Source organism: Triticum dicoccoides, chromosome 7B (assembly GCF_002162155.2).
Source record: "Triticum dicoccoides isolate Atlit2015 ecotype Zavitan chromosome 7B, WEW_v2.0, whole genome shotgun sequence".
NCBI classification, from domain to species: domain Eukaryota; kingdom Viridiplantae; phylum Streptophyta; class Magnoliopsida; order Poales; family Poaceae; genus Triticum; species Triticum dicoccoides.
This window is the reverse complement of record NC_041393.1, coordinates 319985636-320006340: the sequence shown is the minus strand read 5'-3', so window position 1 is coordinate 320006340 and position 20705 is coordinate 319985636. Positions and strand designations below refer to the sequence as shown.

The window sequence follows — 20705 nt, the reverse complement described above, 5'->3', positions numbered from 1 at the left end:
TCTATAGGTAGATAGTACATGCAACGAGGCCATACTGTATGATTTGGTTTTACAATCACCTTCGCTACCTCGTAAAATCTGTGAGCTTTTTCAGTTTTTTATTAGTTATGAATAACTGCGACAAAATGGATAAATTTAAACTTTTTGAACAATGTCTTTGCATTCTTTTGATATTTGTGCGTGCATCCCTATGACGGCTTCATTGGACCTTAACTTCTGTTACAGCAAGGAAGATGCAGGAATGAGGACAGCAAAGCTGCGAGATGAGAAGGAAGTATTAGACAAAGAGCTAAATGCTGATATTGAAGCCAAAAAGAATTTAGAGGAGAATATGCAACAGCTGCGTAGCCGTGTTGATGAGATATCATCACAGGAGAGTGAATTGCAGACAAAGTTTAATAAGATTCTTCATTCAATCCCCAAGCATGAAGATGAGCTTACACGTTTACGTGAGGATCATAACAAGATTGCAAAGGAACGCCAATCTTCAGGGTTAGTCCATAGCAAAGTACTTTGATCTCGATGGGTTGCTTGTTCGAATCATTCAGTGTATTAACTTTTGCTCTACCATAAATGTTAGTTTTGAATTTTGATGTCCAATACATTATTTTTTAAACTTCATGCAGAGCTAAGTATTTGACATTGAAGCAGAAGGTGGATGAGATAGATACGCAGTTACGTGAACTCAAAGCTGTGAAGCATGAAAGTGAGCGGGATGCTCGATTTTCAGAAACTGTTAAGAGTCTTAAGAGGCTATTCCCTGGAGTCCATGGTCGCATGACTGAACTTTGTCGGCCCTCACAAAAGAAATACAACCTTGCTGTCACTGTTGCCATGGGAAAATTCATGGATGCAGTAGTGGTTGAAGATGAAAGCACAGGAAAGGAATGCATTAAGGTGCTGCTTTCATGATTTTAGTTAGCTTGTCTTCCAACATTTTTTTTATATATTTGGAAAACAAATTATACTGTCCGTTTTAGTGAATGCTGTTACTTACTTTTTGTTTAATTCAAAACGTATTTCTCCAGAATACATAGCACTTGTTAAATGAAATCGAACAACCAGTGCGCCACTAATATTTGCTTGCATGGTTTTCGAAGAGATGTATGTATACTAAAAATCGATGTAGTTCCAATCTATGGAATCTTCCTATAATTCATGTGAAGCGTTAAAATAAACTTGGATGGGTTTCAACTTATCAAATGGATGTCAAAGTCACATGGACGGATGGTTGGTGCATGATGGATAGCACCCTAAGGACGTGATACTGTTATTGCAAGACTTGCCTTGGGCGAACTTCACCTGAATGAGGCTACTGTAGTTCCATATCCACTGTCGTAGAATGCCACACTTTCTTAGCTACCTTGCCCACTTGTCTTACACTCATTATTTTGACATAGTTGTGGCAAACAATTCGTACACCAAAAAGTGGCAAACCACACTTTGTAGCCGTTTTTCTGGCAAAACAAAAGATATCAACCAAATAGGAACAGTCCATCAATCACGTTTTGCATTTGTGTTTGTCACGTTATAGAATTTTCTGATTTAAGTTGGTCCTTTACTTTTGCATCATCCAGAACGTGCAGTAACTTTATGTCTCCTGTGCTGCAGTATTTGAAGGAACAACGTCTTCCTCCACAGACATTTATTCCCTTACAATCGATCCGTGTGAAGCCAATAACCGAGAGGTTGCGTACCCTTGGAGGATCTGCACAGTTGATCTTTGATGTGATACAATATCCTTTTTTTCTGTATCTTGGTGAATTTTGCTGCATGCTCCTTTTTTTTGGGTATCCTTTCGAGTTTTCAGTGATCAAATCAAATGTTCATCTACCAGATGATTTTATCTGCCTTACTGAATACTATTGCTTTTGCAGTTTATACTTGTTGTAAAAATTTGTAATGCATCATTCCATGGAGTGAGAAGAGCTGTTGACATTTATCAACCTTGATCGCCCCCATGTGGATATCCATTTTCTATAAAAAATTCATTTCTTTTTCCCCCAGAAAACTTCAAAGGCCCTTTCACTTATTTCTAGACTAGTATTATTATTCAATTTTGTTTGCACACTTGCTTGCTTGTGGTTTTGTTATTTGGTGCAGTCTTTTGCTTCTTGTGTCAGTTGTCGATGAGCTATATTTCAACGAATTTGTATGGTCAAACGCAAACATTTGTGCCAAATTGTTTGGTTTTGTTTGTCATTTGTGCCTTAACATTATACATTTGATCGAGCTTTGGAGAAAGCAGTTCTGTATGCTGTTGGGAATACACTTGTCTGTGACAAACTTGATGAAGCTAAAACTCTTAGTTGGAGTGGTGAAAGGTACAAGGGTAAGTGCATGCGCTCATGTTCTGAAATGAAATTTTCTAAAAAAAATTATGCTTTCTTGGCTCTCACATGTATGTATTTAGTCGTTACTGTCGATGGGATACTTTTGACTAAATCTGGCACAATGACTGGTGGAGTAAGCGGTGGAATGGAAGCTAGATCAAATAAATGGGACGACAGCAGAATAGAATGTACGTATCCTTTTTTTTTCTATTATTACCAATAGATATGTGCAATATCTTGTAATTTGCCTTACTGGGTCTTCATGCAATATGTGATGTAGCTCTGAAGAAGAAGAAAAGTAAACTAGAGGCTGAAATGTCCGAACTTGGTTCCCCCAGGGAGTTGCAGAGAAAGGAGCTTGCTGTATCTGAGAAAATAACTGGACTCGAGAAAAAGTTACATTACTCGAATGTCGAACAGGTTGGTAGATAATTTTGACTACCCTTGACAATACTTTAAACTCTCCTAGAACAGTGCTATTTCCTGGCTGTTTCTAATACTATTTCTTGTGTGCAGAATAATCTCAAAGAGAAGCTACACAAATTGGCATCTGAGAAACGTAATATTGAGAAAGAAATTGATCATCTGGAGCCAGGAAAGGAGGAGGTGATATATAAATGTGTTCAACTGTTGTTTAAGTCAGGTTCCAAGTGTCACTTGTGCACCAGTCACTAATACATAATTTTCTTAGTTGGAAAGCCGTCTTGCTAAAAACGAACGGGAAGTAAGAAAGCGGGAGAAAAAAATAAATGAGATAGTCGACAGGATTTACAAGGATTTTAGCACGTCAGTTGGTGTGAAGAACATTCGTGAATATGAAGAAAAGCAACTGAAAGATGCTCAAGCACTGCAGGAGAGGAAGCTAAGTCTGAGCAATCAATTATCGAAACTGAAATACCAGTAAGTAATCCTTCATTTATTGTTTTCATGGGAATCAACTGGCCAAGTCTACATTTACTTTCATGTGCATACCTCATATGGCATTCGGGGCATGATTTTGTTCTGCAGGCTGGAATATGAACAAAAGAGAGATATGCATGCTCCTATTGCAAAGTTAAACAACACACATGAGACCCTAGAGAAGGAGCTGAAGGGCTTGCAGGAGAGAGAAACTCGTGCTAAGGCTGATGCTGAACATATTTCAAATCAGATGGAAGAGCTGAAGGCTGAGGCTGAAGGTACACTTCTGAAGTATCTTGTCTATTTTCATGTTGTCCTTGACAAGGATGCAAGTGGGGTGGGATGCGTCCAGCCTGCACCTGCCTTCTCTGCTTGTGGTTGAGCTGGGTTGATGCGGCAGCCCGCACTGCCCGCAAGCTTCGCCGGTTAATGTGGCAGCCTGCACACGCCACGATTTTTAGTCCCAACGAATGCCTGATGGTTTCAGTTGTGCATTTTCAAATACTAAAAACTGAAGAATAAAACAACCAGAAATATGAAAAAAAAATCCTCTAAGCCTGGTTGTTTTCTCCATCAAGTTAGACCCAGCCTAGAAGATGACACATGGCAACACAAATCTCATAGCACCTGTATCTTCTCCAACTCGTTCCATCCCCAACCTAGGGCAGCCCGGTGCACGTAGCCCCCGCTTGCGCAGGGTCTGGGGAAGGGTCCGACCACTTTGGGTCTATAGTACACAGCCTTTCCCTACATTTCTGCAAGAGGCTGTTTCCATCTCCATCTTTGATGTTGTAAGAAAATGGCTGCTGAGCACAGCACATCATCAAGGCGCATTCCTGTCGTTGAGTGTGATCAGTAACATGAAGTTCTTGATCACGGTCACTTGGTGAAGACTACAAATAGCTCCCCCATAAACCATATGGGAAGCATTGTCTTGTATATCATCTTCGCATGTACCCATCATACTTCAGTGGACCTTCAAGCTTCAAGCATATGTCCATTCATCAATGTCTCTACGAAGTTTGTTTAAGTTCTTCGAATATATCACTCATAACCTTATGGGAAGCCTCTTCGTGTAGACCATCTTCACATGTCCATCACGTGATCATCCACAAGCTTAGTTCCTCGAGATACCTATCTTGAACTCGCCCTTATCTACCTTGATGCCCATCTTCACTTGATTTCATCCTCACATGGGCTACTTGAAATCTTTCTTTTGTTGCAAGCCCATGAGAATCACCTAACCCATAGACATAGAAAACATATACTCCCTCTGTCCGGAAATACTCGTCGGAGGAATGGATGTATCTAGATGTATTTTAGTTCTAGATACATTCATTTTTATGCATTTCTCCGACAAGTATTTCAGACGGAGGGAGTAGTATGGGTTAGTTCACAAAATACAATTCGCAAGTGCTTACCATATCACTAGATCCCATGTGGTACACTCATGGTTTTTGAGTCGCGACTTGTCAAGTTGCCGCCAGCCCTGCAGCTCGGCGATTAGTCGACCCAAGTCGCTGTATAGTCGCCAGTCGCTCTGATTTCTAGAAAACGACTTGGCGATTAGTCGGCGACTATACAGCTACTCAAAAACCATGGGTACACTATTTGCGCTTGTGTGTTGACCGTCTAGAATTCAATCTTTGAGCTTTATCTTGGTCAACCTTTATCTTTATTCCATACTCTATCAGTCTATCTTGATGTCTTGAAGCCACATTGAACTCTTCTCTTCACTTTATTGCTTCCATATCGGAGATAGAGCGGCGGTGGAGGAATGGCCGAGCTCTAGCCACAATCCAGTAAGGGGAGGTCTTTGGAGCTGCTAATGACTACAGCCTAGGAGAAAGGTTGCCAGTGGAGATGGAGGCGCCGCCGTTGAGTGTACTGTCAGGAGATGTGGGGATATCTTTTAGGCATCTTGTGGATACGTTGGCTGTCCACTGCAGCCAGCCTGGTTCAATCCGCGGGTACAATGCGGCCATATGCAGTCAACCCACGAGAAAGTATGTGGGCTTGCTTTGGGAGGTGGGATACTGGGTTAGCAGGCAGGCCTGCCACACTTGCACCCGTAGTTCTTGATTGCCAAGTAGGTGGCTCTTTTAGGGATGCCAGTTGGCTGATCCATGTCCCTTGCCATTTAATTGGTTCATTGCTGCTTAATTTAAGTACCAAAGAACCCATATCACAGTTATTGCACCTTATTGTTCCTTAAGCTTAGTTTTCCAGCTCTACCAGAAGTAATGGCATTGTGCATTTGCTTAGTAGTATCCGTACCTGAATATGTACTGTTTGGGCTGATGAACTTGCTGTTTCCTTTCCATAGAGGTATACTAGTTCATCCTTGTATTTTGTGCAAAGATTTTCTTATGGAGTTCTGTTGATTGTTTCTAAATGGTGTTTTGAAATGTAATACATCTGCTAGCGTTCTCAATGTTCAATAAAGCATTTTTTAGCGGCGCTTAATCGTTTTTAAGTGCTGAGTGTTGCTAGCTTCGCTTCTGCCCTGGATGCAGATTTTAGCGTTGAGTGTTTTTAGCGCAATTAAGTGGGCAATTTAGCGCTAGGTGCTGGCTGAGCGTGCGCGCGCCTAATCGATGAAATAGTGATGGAAACGGTCGTGCGGGAACAGAAAAGTGTAGACGGGAGGGGAAAGGGGGTATAAAGGCCACGGCCCAAATTGGCCTGGTGGCTAGGGTAGAAGCGGAGGGGTAAGGAGAGGCTGTTGCGGCGGCTCCTGGAGGCACGGCTCCCTGGTCCTCCTCGACGTCCACTCTATTCAGTCAGGTGAAGATTGAGACTGATTCCTCCTCTCATTGTTCTTTATGCAGATCTTACTCCTCTGTTCTGTACTTCTGTTCTTTAGTTCTTCTTCTTCCTCATCTGTTCCAGATCCAGTGCAGCAGTGCTCCTATTCCTCCTCTGCAGCTCTGCCTCTCTCCTGTACTCATCGCCAAATTTGTCTAGGAATTGCATAAGTATGGAGGCAGGAGATGATGCTACTGCTAGTGATGCTGCATCAGCACAAGAGAGAGCACTGGCACTGAAGAGGAACTCAGAGGAATTGCATAACTACGGAGGCAGGAGATGATGCTACTGCTAGTGAGAGGAACTGCATTTTATATGCTATTTCAGTTACCTATGTGCTATGTTTCATATTTTCCTGTGTATTCAAAAACAGCCAAATTCAGGCCAATTTACAAAAAACGCTTAATCGCATAACTCATTGCTCTAAACTGTGTGGCCTTCCGTTCCGCTTCCGCTTTCCGCTTTTTTGAACATCGAGCGTTCTTGTGAGTGTCAACCGAGCTCTTGCTGTGAATTTTAAACTGAGCATGCCACACGAAGCGTCTTGTGAGTGTCAACCGAGCTCTTCATAACGAATATCAGCTTGTCCAAAATTTTAGTACATCTTATTCCTTCTCCATTCACCTTTGTACTGATTCATGAAACTCTTCACTAAAACAGACTGGAAGTTGAAGTCAGATGAATGTGAGACAGCAATTGAGGAACTAAAGAAACAGAATGATAGTGTTGCTGCTGCATTGGCAAAGCTGGATCGCCAAGTGAAGTTAAAGGTAGGTTTCTCTAACAGTACAACTGCTTTCATCGAATATTCATTTAGACAGTTTTAATAGGGTTATGGCTGAAGCCTGTTAAACAATTGATTTCTTCGTTGTTTTTGTTTGGGTTTGTGTTTAGACAATTTATATTGGCAATCTTAAGGCTGATGCAGTAATGAAACCTTCGTTGTTCTTGTAGGAGGGACAGATAGTTCAACTTAGATCACGCCAACGTGAGATTCATGAGAAGTGCGACCTGGAGCAGTTAAAGCTTCCTACAGTTAATGATCCAATGGACACTGGATCATCCTCACAGGAACTTGTCCTTGATTACAACCAGCTTAGTGAAATCTACCTGAAAGGAGTGCGGCTGTCTGACCGTGACAAACTTGAGGCAGAGTTCAAACAAAAAATAGGTGCACTAATGGCTGAGATTGAACGCACTGCTCCAAACTTAAAAGCACTGGACCAATATGAAGCACTTCAAACGAAGGAAAAAGAGGTGAGCGAGAAGTTTGAAGCAGCTAGGAAAGAAGAGAGAGAGGTAGCTGACAAGTATAACTCTGTCAAGCAAAGAAGGTATTGCCCAATTATTTTCGTCTCTAGTTATGGTACTGTTTACTTGCTTCTTTATTTTCAATACAAATGTATGCTGAATTGCTGATCGAACTGTGGAGTTTCGCTTGAATGATTGGCATATAGGACTAGCAAAATTCTATGGAATTCCACTTTCTAGCACAGCTTAAACTTAATATATGTGATGGTCAGGACGAGCCTGCATTATCTGACCGGAAACCGCAGCTTAAACTTAATATGTCACTTATGTTATTATTTGTATGCTCAGGAAGTGTTCTATTTTGGAAACCACTCATCTAAGTGCTCAATTTATGTCAGAGCTCTAATATATTTACACAAGATCTTACTAATATATTCACTGTTGAAAACATGATAATACGTGAGCATCAATTGGTGCTACCCCAACTCTATCACGTATAATGATGATATGTGTGACGGAGTTGTGGTAGAGAAGCTTGTCCAACATTGTGTGCGATGGTTTGGGGATATACACATACACTGCAGGCCTCCAGAAGCGCCAGTGCATAGTGGAAGTGCATATATAACGTGCTGATAATATCAAGAGAAGTTGGGTAGATCGAACTTCTAGCCATGAACAGGGGTGCGTGGAAGTTAGCTATCCATGTGCCAGAACTATGACTATGATTTTGAGATCTTATGGGTTTCAACTCTAGCCTACCTTAACTTGTTTGGGGCAGAAAGGCTTTGAAAATATGATAATATGCTGCATTCTTTTGAAAGAAATCAGACATTATTTGATTTCAGCTTACTATAGCCTCAGATTATTGATTATTCTTAATCAAGCATTGTCGAATTTCATGTATCTTTTTCGGTTTCAAGTTAACATATTGCCTGCTCAGGATATATTTTTGGGTCTGAATATTGTTTTGCTTAGGTATGAGCTGTTCATGGAAGCCTTTGATCATATATCTAAAGGCATAGACAAAATCTATAAGCAGTTAACAAAAAGTCACACGCATCCGCTCGGAGGAACAGCATATTTAAACCTAGAAAATGAAGATGAGCCATTTCTTCATGGAATCAAGTACACAGCTATGCCACCTACGAAGCGCTTTAGAGATATGGAACAGTTATCCGGTGGGGAGAAGACTGTTGCTGCACTGGCATTGCTTTTTGCCATTCACAGGTAAAATATTTCTGGTAAACATGGCAATATATTTCCTTTATCATGTTCCCTGTTATTGATTAAAAAAACTGCCTTGTTCATTAGTTAGTTGTAACATTGTTTGCAGTGAATGACTTAGTTATTTATACAGAAATTACATATTGTGCTTTAAGTGGTCACATGTTCTCTTCAGGCGCCAATTTTGCTTCTAATACATCTTGGTGTTTCTTCTGTACCCCATGATTATGTTTTTTTTGGGAGTATACCCCATGATTATGTAGTAGGTACCATTTTCAATGTAGGATAGATTACGTAATCTATATTTTCTTGGCCTTTGTAACTACAGTTTGGTAGGGTAAATTGCTCTTTTTGAACATCCCCATATGTTGTGGTGCGTGTGAGCCACATGCAGACCTTTTGTCCAAAACGTAAACATGTGCGGCAATTGTGCAGTTTCAGGCCATCACCATTCTTCATACTGGATGAAGTCGATGCAGCTCTAGATAATTTAAATGTTGCCAAGGTTGCTGGGTTTATTCGATCAAAGTCATGCGAACGTGCTGGCGAAGAGCAAGATGGTGATGGAGGTTGTGGGTTTCAGAGTATTGTCATATCTCTGAAGGATAGCTTCTACGACAAAGCTGAAGCACTGGTTGGTGTTTATCGGGATTCAGAAAGAAGGTGAAAAGTGCACTTTTGTTAGTATTACCTTTTTTTCATGTTTCATGTACGCTGATCCTTCAACTCAAATCTGACATGCAGCTGCTCCAGAACCCTCACCTTCGACCTTACGAAGTATAAAGAAGCATGAAATCCACTCCTGTTGGAGTCTTCCTACGTGTTAATCTGTGATGGTGATAATTATCGTCAACTGATTCTGTATTTCAACTTGTGTATATGAGTAGTTAATGTAGAAACGGCACAAAACTACAGTACCATTAGAAGTTAATGTGTTTTTGTGTGCTTATATGTTCCGTCTTTGCAAGAATTAGTTTTTTTTTGCGGGGTTTTGCAAGAATTAGTTGATGGGCATATATCACCACACCAGCATGCGGGAACGACGTGTTCTTCATTTTAGGCATGTTTGGACGCTAAGCGATGGCCAAATGTCTTCCCAGGTAAACAAGGGATTGCTTAAATCGACAAGAAATCTTGCCATATCGCAATGACAGGCCAAATGCGGCATATTGCAATAGATAGTAGGGTAGCCTGATGCATGTAGCTCCTGCTTGCACAAGGTCCGAGGAAGGGTCCGACAAATTTGGGTCTATTGTACATAGTCTTTGCATACATTTATGTAAGAGAATGTTTCCAAGACTTAAATCTGTGACCTCGTGGTCACAAGGCAACGGCTTTTACCACTGCGTCAAGGCTCCGCTTAGTATTTGGTTTTTTTTTCCCCAAGTGATATAGATCTAATGTCAGATATTCTGATGTTGGGTCATCAACTCGCACGGTGCGTGAATGCTCACCCCTTCGTTCCTTGCTCATCTTCCTTCCTCCTCTTGGGCTTCGTCTGGGTGGCGATTCCTGACTTCACAATTGATTGAGATTTTAGTGTTGTTGTTCGCACATGAAAACGTCACCGTGTACCTCCAACGTCGAGGGTGATACACCGTAACTCACGTCGAAGAAGACCCGTGCGGAAGCGCGGTACGCAAGCAATCCGGTGTGCATTTTTGAGCACCCAAAACCCCACACGCTCAAAAGGGACCCCGTCTGGACGTGCGGCGGCTATGGGCTATCCTAGGTCGATTAGCTCGCCCTTAGGACCTCGAGGATTGCTGCCCTTCAACACGAAGAACTAGAGAGAAAGAACAAGGGAGAGAAGTAAAAACGAGGGTAAAAAATAGTATATTGATTTGTCGATTGTGTGTTGTTCAATCGGCCGTTACCTCTCATCTATTTATGAGGCGACTGGACTTCCCGTACAAGAAAAGGACTAAAAAGTCCATCCAAAACGTCAAAAACCCTAACCTAACTCGGACAGGAATCTTTGCCAATTTTCCGGATCAACTTGGTCTCACCGATTGGTTTGCTTCGGTCCCACCGAGTGAACGTGGCCAACTTTCTGTAACTTTCTGCAATATTCCGGATCTACTCGGTCTCACCGAGTCAATCAACTCGGTCGGTCCGAAATGACTCTGTAGCTTCTGTTTCTGACCTTGTTTTGCCTCCACAAATTGCATACGACCTTGGATTAAGACGATTTTTATATCAAAATCAACCGATTCGACGAGATGCACAACTTTCATGTTGAAACGTTTTCCATCAGAGGCCATATTAATTGAGTTTATGGCCATTTTATAATCTGGTGTCAATATGAGCATCTCTGAACTTGTCATAACTTTTGCATCCGAGCTCCGTTTTAGACCATCTTCATATCCATCTTGATCTTCTCGAATAGAACTATCCCATGGTGACTTCCAATCATAACTTTAAATTAATCTTGACATATATTTAAGAAACTTTTATGATTGTGCCACTTTCAAGCGTCAACACATGCCCCCCTGTTTTTCGGCAAAGCCAGCGTGCCGAAAAATCACTTATACCATGTTTGTTCTAAGGACGATGTCAACACTCCATCGACCATTTATATGTGCTTAGGGCGATAAATATATATCGGCCATTGATTTTAATTTCTTGTTCACATTATACCTTGGAACCGATTACCACCAATCGACTTTAAAGAGATGGGAATGAACCCGTTCCTTGTAGCACTAAGGAAATCAAACTCTGAGAGGTCACGCCCTGTTAAGCAAGTAACATCAGGATGATTCCAATCCACCGATGCATCGACCAAAGCAACACAAGCCGAATTATCCGCGTAAATGATTTCTACCTCATCATCGACCCATTGTATTAAGAATTGATGCATGGTAGATGGCACACATTGGTTAGCATGAAACCAATCGCGGCCTAATATAACATTATAGTTACCTTGTGTTGGGAAACGCGGTAATTTCAAAAAATTTCCTACGATCACGCAAGATCTATCTATGTGATGCATAGCAACGAGAGGGGGAGTGTATCTTCATACCTTTGAAGATCCTAAAGCGGAAGCGTTTATCAACGCGGTTGATGTAGTCATACACCTTCACGACCCATCCCGATCAAGTACCGAAAGTACGGCACCTCCGCGTTCAGCACACGTTCAGCTCGATGACGTCCTCGCCATCTTGATCCAGCAAGACGGGCGAAGTAGTAGATGAGTTCCGGCAGCACGACGACGTGGTGATGGTGTTGGTGAAGAACAATCTCTGCAGGGCTTCGCCTAAGCACTATGGAAACTATGACGGAGGATAAACTAGAGGGGACGGGGTTGTCGGCACACGGCTGGGTGTTTCTTGATGTGTCTTTGGTGCTAGCCCTACCCCTCTATTTATATGTTGAGCCTTGGGGTCGAAACTTGGAGTAAAAGCCTCCACAAAGTTGGTTTCACCCGAAAGGCAAGAGTCCTTCTCGGACTCCAGGGCCAGACGCCAGGGTTCCCGGCGTTTGGACCCAAACGCCAGGGACCCTGGCGTCTAGCCCCTGGACTCCGCAAAACTTCCTTTTGCGCTTTCCAAAAACCTTGTGGGCTTTCCCCTTTGGCCCAAATAAAGTGTTCTCGTAGCCAAACATTTCGGGAAACATCCGGAACCCCTTCCGGTGAATTCTGGAACCCTTCCGGAGACCAAACACTATTATCCCATATATCAATCTTTATCTCCGCACCATTCCGGAGTTCCTCGTCATGTCCGTGATCATATCCGGGACTCCGAACAACATTCAATCACCAACATACATAACTCATATAATACTATATCGTTAACGAACGTTAAGCGTGGGGACCCTACGGGTTCGAGAACTATGTAGACATGACCGATACACCTCTCTGGTCAATAACCAATAGCGGAACCTGGATGCCCATATTGGCTCCTACATATTCTACGAAGATCTTTATCGGTCGAACCGCATAACAGCATATGTTGTTCCCTTTGTCATCGGTTAGGAAACATAACCATCTTTGATTAACAAGCTAGTCAAGTAGAGGCATACTAGGGACTATATGTTTTGTCTATGTATTCACACATGTACTAGGTTTCCGATTAATAGAATTCTAGCATGAATAATAAACATTTATCATGAATTAAGGAAATAAATAATAACTGTATTATTTCCTCTAGGGCATATTTCCTTTACCTTGCACCTCGGTGATGAAGAATGTGGTGGCCAAAGTTTTGCTTCCCGCAGTGAGTTCCATGCACATCACACCTTTGGCCTCTGTCTTTTCTTTACCCTCAAATCCATTAAGTACCATATTGGTCTTCATCAATGCGTCATCATCTAACCCAAACTTCTTGAAGACCGAGTAGGGCATAAGATTTACCACAACACCACCATCAACAAGCATCCTAGCAATCGGCGATCCGTTAATATGACCTTTAAGGTACAATGGCTTCAAGTGTTTCACAGGTTCTTTTGGCTTCTCGAAGGTAGCGTTCTTAGGACCAAAATCTAGCTGGCCCACATCCTCTTCTTCACCTATAGCATGAAACTCGGCAGGTAAGTAATACACCATATTAATATCATACCTTCCCGAACCGGCGTAGATTCATAATCCACCATCTCGTCTTCATCTCCCAATGTGTATATTGGGCTTAAAGTTTCCTCAATTGAAGGGGATGTTTCAGGTGGTGTGGACGATGTAATAGGAGTCACATCATCCTCTTTTGGTGGTGAAGGTGTTGCTGCAGCTAATGTAGAAGCATCTGCGTTTTCTTTTTGTTTAGGCCTCTACACTTGTTTCATGAGCGCCATGGGCCGAATTTCATTGAACAATTTGTCCCTTTGCTTATGAACTTGGCGCTCTACCTTCTCGTGGTTTCTCATGCGTTGTAATCTCCTTTTCATTGTCTTAGTTAAACCTGAAGGACACCACCTAGGTAGAATACATTTGGGATCCCTATGTTTGGCCCTGCTCGTGCTAGCCTCATGATCATTAGCCATGGAACCCTGTTGAACAATAAGAATATCACCATTAGAATTAGCCAGATTACCAACAATCGGCTTTGTGATCTCCTTTTGCTTGTCGCATTCTGAAATTTCCGCATTAGGTGACTTAACACGCCACACTTTTTTATCGACCTTGCTTGGAGAAAATCTTGTTGGCCGATTAGCACCATAGCTCAGACGGCCTTGTGTGCGATAATAAAGCCTCTCGCGAGCAGGCCTTCTAGGTACTGCCCACCCCATATGAAAAGCATAAGGAGTCATTGGGGGTTGCCCCCATCCTCCATTGAAGTCTCCCATGTAATATGGCTCATAGGGGGGGGGGGTTGTGACATCCATCGTGTCGGTACCCATGACCCATATGGCCCTGCATAGCGTCGAAACTATTGCTCCGAAGGCGATCTTGAACGCTTTGAATGTGATGGCCGATTAGAGCTAAAACCGTCCGCTTGACTTGCATATTTGGATAATAACATATCAAAAGTTGGCTTGATTTTCTTGTGCTTAGTTTCATTCTTTTTCCACTTGCCAACTTCTGAATTCTTGGGCCTGATCAATTTAACATGAGTATCCTCTTGCACTTTTGGTTGCCCCCCGAGTGTAGCATTTTTTATAGTGATCTTCAACACTTCCTTGCCATTGGGTTGTTTCTCAAGCACAATCTTTCTTCCCAAGACCTTGTCGCCCTCCTTGCTATTCCTGGGTTCACCAATAACAACATTATCTTTATTAGCGGATTCAGCTATGTTAGGCCGAATTAACATTTTCTTCCCTTCCAAGTCCATGGTGTTTATCGGGAAGGGTTGTTTATCAACTTGCATCTCAGCAAAATTCAATCGTCCGTCATTAATGGCCGATTGTATCTATCGTCGAAAAACATTGCAATCGTTAGTAGCATGAGAAAATGAATTATGGTACTTGCAATAAGCACGCCATTTTGGCTCCTCAAACGGCGGTATGGTGTGTGATATTCTAATCATCTTGTCTTGCAAGAGAGCATCAAATATTTTATCACACTTTGATATATCAAAAGTAGACCTCATCTCCTCATCATGATTCTTGCGAATTGGCTTAAGAGCATTGCACCTATAGGGTTTGGCCTTTGAGGACCAAACAAATTCAGTAGTATAGACATCAACCTCATCGTCCGAATTATCATCATTGTGGACCTCTTTACTTCGACTCTCTTGGGCCAAAGATTTTTGTAAGACTTGATTAATGCTCGAAAACTCATAACTTTCTAGCCTCTCTTTAATGTGAGTTTTCAAACCATTAAGAACAAGATCCGCCAAGTCTCTCTCAGTTATCACTAAGCTATAATATTGGTTTTTTATATCTCTAAATCTCTTGACATAATCAGTGACCGATTCATCATGTTTTTGCCTAACCGATGTAAGATGTGACAATTTCAGCTCATTATCGCCGCTATAAAAGTGATCATGAAACTTTTGCTCTAATTGCGACCATAAGAGAATTGAGCCATGTGGCAAAGAAGCAAACCATGAAAATGCGATGCCGGTTAAAGACAAGGGAGATAAACGCACTTTCATTTGTTCTATGGAACTTGCTTCACCAAACTGCGCTAAATACTGACTAACATGCTCCCATGTTGTTTTCGTGCCCTCTCCACTAAATTTGACAAAATCAGGAACCTTATAACCTTGAAGGTACAAAACTGCATCAAAGTGGTCAGGATAAGGCTTTCGGTACACACGACGCTTTACTTTCGGCTCGTTTCCGAAAGTTTCTAGAAACATCTGATGCAAATCCTCCCTTAATTTAGCTAAAATTGGATCCTAGCTAGATGAAGATGTTTGTGGCAATGACATAGGAGCAACCTGAGCACTAGCTAGCGGTGCAACTTGTGGGATGGGCGCCGGGCCATAATTGGACGGAAGACCAAACATGCTTGCGCCTATAGGTGGTGTGACAAAGTGATTCGGCGTTGATGCCGAATTGGGCACGCTCATAATAGGATTAGGATATGTAGGTGCAGCCACAAGCTGATTGGTTTGAGTAGGGTAAAAATTCAACGGCATATTATATTGTTGTTTCATAGGTGGTGCCGATGAAATAGGTAAAGTTGGACTAGGGTTTTCAGATATACCAACAGTACCACTAGATGACGGAGGCATATTTTTCTGAGCATTAGCACTAGCCACAAAAGAATTGTATGCCATCACATTACCCTTACTAACAAGACTCTCAATCACAACCACTTGCTCTGGTGAAAAAACTTTACTCACAGTGATTTCATCTTGTTCGTCAATGAGAGAAGGGAAATTGACGTTTCCAACCGGAGTGATGTTGCCTTGACGGTCCTTCCTGAAACTAAACGCCTCTAAACCCTCCTCCTCGTGCTTCTTCTTGAGCACCTCAAAAGCCTCTTCATGCTGCTTCTTGCGCGCTTCCTAGGCTTGGCGATGTTCATCCGATAGTTCATCAAGACCGGGCTTAATGATGTTATCGAGCTAACTTATGAGGGCTTGGGGATATTTGACATGGTTGATGATGATTCTTGATCTTTCTTCCCCAGCAGAGTTGCCAAAAAGTGTGTTCGCACACGAACACGTCACCGTGTACCTCCAACGCCGAGGGTGATGCATCGCAGCTCACGTCGAAGGAGGCCCGTCCGGAAGTGCGGTACGCAAGCAATCCGGCAGGCACTTTTGAGCACCCGAAACCCCACACGCCCGGGAGGGACTCCTTCTGGACGCGCGGCGGCTATGGGATGCCCTAGGTCGATTCGCTCGCCCCTAGGACCTCGAGGATCGCTGCCCTTCAACACGAAGAACAAACAAAGAACGAGAGAGAAAGAACAAGGGAGAGATGTAAAAACGAGGGTAAAAAATAGTATATTGATTTGTCGCTTGTGTGTTGTTCAATCGGCCGTCACCTCTCATCTATTTATGAGGCGGCTGGACTTCCCGTACAAGAAAAGGACTAAAAAGTCCATCCAAAACGTCAAAAACCCTAACCTAACTCGGACAGGAATCTTTGGCAATTTTCCGGATCAACTCGGTCTCACCGATTGGTTTGCTTCGGTCCCATTGAGTGAACGTGGCCAACTCTCTGTAACGTTCTGTAATATTCCGGATCAACTTGGTCTCACCGCGTCAATCAACTCGGTCGGTCCAAAATGACTGTGTAGCTTCTGTTTCTGACCTTGTTTTGCCTCCACAAGTTGCATACGACATTGGATTAAGACGATTTTTATATCAAAATCAACCGATTCGACGAGACGCACAACTTTTATTTTGAAATGTTTTCCAGCAGAGGCCATCTTAATTGAGTCTATGGCCGTTTTATAATCTGATGTCAATATGAGCATCTCTGAACTTGTCATAACTTTTGCATCCGAGCTCCGTTTTAGACCATCTTCATATCCATCATGATCTTCTCGAATAGAGCTATCCCATGGTGACTTCCAATCATAACTTTAAATTAATCTTGACATAGCTTTAAGCAACTTTTATGATTGTGCCAGTTTCGAGCGTCAATAGTTGTTTCCTGCCGACGTCCTATTCTGGCTCCACCACCCTGGCATTTGCGAGAGTGCTCGAGTTACACTGCCCTACACCCCCCACATCCTTTGTCTTTTTGGTTTTCATTGGCACACATGTCCCTAGCGTTTTCTATAGTGGAGAGCCGGAGATGTAGCTTTGTCATGGCCGATGGCCGTTGTGCCATCGTTCGACGAGTTACTGGGTAGTGCGATGACGACACACGATGGTGTTGTGCGTGTAGGGTTTCAGGATGGTTGAAATCGACGAGGAGAGCATGATATGTAGTTTTGTTATGGCCATTGGCGGTTGCACCATCGTTCGACGAGTTATCGGGTAGCACGACGCCGACACGACGGTGTTGTGGGTGTAGGGTTTCACGATGGTTGAAGTTAACTAGGCGGGGAGAGGCTACACCAACTCATCGAGGATTCTGGTGCTACGACGGTGAGCATTGTGGCCCCAGTCCATAGATCACATGGAAAATTTGGCAGCTAAGACAACTTTGTCATCATTGGGGCCATTCCCCCCTCATTTTTGCAGCTTGGTACTTTGACAATTTTGTTATATTTTTGCCATGCTGTCATTTTTGTAGTAGTTTGTTCAACGCAAATTTGCCATGTTCTTTAAGATGTTTGATCTGTGTTATCTTGTTTCCATGATATGATATATTTAGAAGGTTTGTTCACTACAAATTTGCCATGCCATCATGTATGTGATTGGTTATATTTTTGCCATGATATCATATTTGTACTAGTTTGTTCAATGCAAATTTGCCATGTCTTTCACAGGTGCGATTCGATATTTTTTGTTTGCCATGATGTCATATATGTAGTAGTTTGTTAAATGCAAAATTGCCATGCATCATGTTGTCATTGCTTACTATTGTCATCCTATCATTTTTTCTAGTAGTTGGCATTTTTGCCGTGTTCTTATATGATGTGTTTTACTACATACTTGCATGCCCATCTTGTTTTTTTCATATGGGGGAGGGAGGTTTTGGGAGAATTTTAGAAGAATAGTTCTTTGTTTTTTTGTTCTGAAGAACTGCCTTAAACCCACGTTTTCTCTTTTTCATATGCAGATTCTTTTCAACATGGTTCAAAATGGCTCGGTTGATGACGAATGATGATTCATGCCGTCTAAATGGCTCAGTGGCCTGCAACAAATGGATTTGAAAGGAGGCACTGATACCTTTTCATCTGTTCCATGGTACATTAACCTTTTAAGCATGCTAATATTCAAGCTAGTATTACCTATTCATTTGTTCCATGGGAACTTTCATCTTTTATAATCCTTTTTTATATACCCTGGCAATTTCTACCACTCATTTGCACACCCATCTTTGCTATTGATACGCTTTATAACTTCAGCTATTTAGTCAACACATGAAAAGTTGATACGTTTCAAATGTATCGATAATTTTTAATTGTTTCATGGTATTGTATTATCACTTTTATATGCTTTTTATATCATTTATATTACTTTTATGGACTAACCTATCTATAATACCTAAATAGTTCATCCCCACTATCCTATTTCTCTTAACATGCAACCTATCCACATCACACATGCCTCACACATGCACTACATTTTCTAGACATGCACTCATCCCACGTCAATATTCCTGCCATGTAAGCAAAACTGAACATGCACTGCATGTCATGCGTTGATTTTCGGCCGTCCCTCAGGTGAAAATAATAATAATAAGTTTTGACCGTCCCTTTCTCTTAAGTAGTAGTGATCATGCCTCTTTCCCTATTAATTAATAAGAAAAGAAGCAATTGAGCTTAGCTGCTTCTTTGGTTCCAGCCCATGGGTCAATAGGCGCGCTGCTTTGGTTTGATGGGACAATCCGGAAAATAAAACGTGCATGTCGCCTCCCCAATTACTCCCACTGAATTTCCCTCAAAAAATCATTTATTTCCACTAAATCGATTGATTTTACGTAGCACTCTTCATATTCTATGTCGGATCCTCTTCATCTTCTCCAATAAGCAAGCGCAGGAGTTAATCTCCCTTTTAAGAAACAGATCTTCTCCATTCTCAAGAGATTAGCTAGGTTATCAGGTTTTGTTATCAGAAAATTAGTGCGCTGGAGCGCCGAAGTGGAAGCCCGTCATGCCGACCGCACGCCTTTACAACTATCATTTTCGATAGGGTGAATCAGGAGGAGTTGACCCGAAGCTTCCCTAAGCAACAACGAAGTGCTTCATGAAGTTGTGCCACCAGATCATTGTGTACGCGCTCCATGGCCGAAGCTGAGGTACCATCTCGGGCATGTGCGCTTTATCAAGAACCATTCCCCACATTTCTTTTGCCATGGGCAGGTATCTATGCCAAGCCCTAATTACATCTTACAAGTTAACCTCATGCAGTGTTGTTGATTTTGCTTCATGCATGACTGTCTCCACTAAGTTATAGGTCAAGTTCGAAGTCTCTTCGGGAGCTGGTACCTTCCTCATGGCATCTAATTTGTATCAGGTTGTTCCTTTTCCTCCATTGATCCATTTATAATCGTACTATACTATCTAGCTATTTTATCATGAGCTTATCTTGCATGATTCATTGATTAGTTTTTGTCATGGCTTCTATAATTATATCTGTATATGAATGAATACAATTGTTTGCCATCCAATGATGCATGATTATTGGTTGTTCTTTCGGATCATTGCCATATACATGGTTACGATACTTGAAAGGTTGGAGTTCCATCATTTGTTTTGACATGCATGATGTCTAAACAAGAAAACAAATTATATCAGATTGGCAACCAATTCTTGAGCATAACAGATTCTTTTCCTAGCTCCATGGGGCACTGTAGATAATCCACATTTAAATATTACTTCCAGTTGTCCGAGCATATATTGTTTCACCATTGTGCCATCGCTTTACCAGGAGAGCTTGCAACCATGTTTCTATTTATTTTCCCTGAGTTTATTCTTTATTTTTGTTTCTTCCAGGAACCAATACCACAAAGGACAACCCAGGCAAGTAAATACATAATAGTATTGTGGTTCATATAAACCTAAGGTATTGGCTGCATGTTATAATGAAAATAGTGGTGTGTTTCCTTTTCATTCATCCTATAGACGCTTTTCTTAGAATATGCTCACAGAAGCCAAAATGTTCCGCAACAACGTGCGGGGTATTATCTAGTTAACTTAGTGCCCAGTGCCAGTTCCTATTTTTTTTCTTTGGTATCATAGAAAATCATTATCTAGGAAGGTCTAAATATGATGCCAATTTTTGATGATTTTTTCTAGACCAGAAGGAACCATAAAAGCTTCAAGAGATGACCAGACAAGCCATGAGGCTCCCCCTGGACACACGGCACGGCCACTTCCTGGCCGCAATAGTCCATGTGCCCCCCTGACCACCTTTTGGCTTAATTCCAATGCTACAAATTCCTATAAATACCGAACACTTTGTCGTCCCCCCAGAAGAATTTCTCCGTGGCCGCAATCCTTTATTTTGAAGTGATCCCATCTGGAGCCCTATTCGGGAGAGGGGGAAACCATTTCCAGAGGCTTCTTCATCAACCTTACTACCTCTATGATGATGTGTGAGTAGTTCCTTTAGGACCTACGTGTCCATAGTAGTAGCTAGATGGTTCTCTCTCTTGTGGATCTTCAATACCATGTTCTCTTTTGAGATCAATCCGATATAATTCTTGTGGTGGTTTGTTGGGATCTGATGAATTGTGGAT

At 42.0% G+C, this 20705-nt stretch overlaps 1 protein-coding gene across 1 annotated transcript in view; it reads left to right on the top strand.

Annotated features, from left to right (window-relative positions):
• Window positions 1–9500, top strand: part of LOC119337501 (structural maintenance of chromosomes protein 1-like) — an 11753-nt gene extending 2253 nt beyond the window's left edge. The window contains exons 5-18 of the mRNA XM_037609666.1: window positions 226–492; window positions 627–897; window positions 1612–1736; window positions 2223–2332; window positions 2414–2521; window positions 2614–2753; window positions 2850–2939; window positions 3025–3233; window positions 3342–3511; window positions 6702–6811; window positions 6996–7375; window positions 8268–8519; window positions 8952–9179; window positions 9261–9500. Of these exons, the coding sequence (XP_037465563.1) occupies window positions 226–492; window positions 627–897; window positions 1612–1736; window positions 2223–2332; window positions 2414–2521; window positions 2614–2753; window positions 2850–2939; window positions 3025–3233; window positions 3342–3511; window positions 6702–6811; window positions 6996–7375; window positions 8268–8519; window positions 8952–9179; window positions 9261–9309 (2509 nt within the window). The 3' untranslated portion in view covers window positions 9310–9500. The remainder of the gene's footprint in view (window positions 1–225; window positions 493–626; window positions 898–1611; window positions 1737–2222; window positions 2333–2413; window positions 2522–2613; window positions 2754–2849; window positions 2940–3024; window positions 3234–3341; window positions 3512–6701; window positions 6812–6995; window positions 7376–8267; window positions 8520–8951; window positions 9180–9260) is intronic.
• The last annotated feature ends 11205 nt before the right edge of the window (window positions 9501–20705 follow it).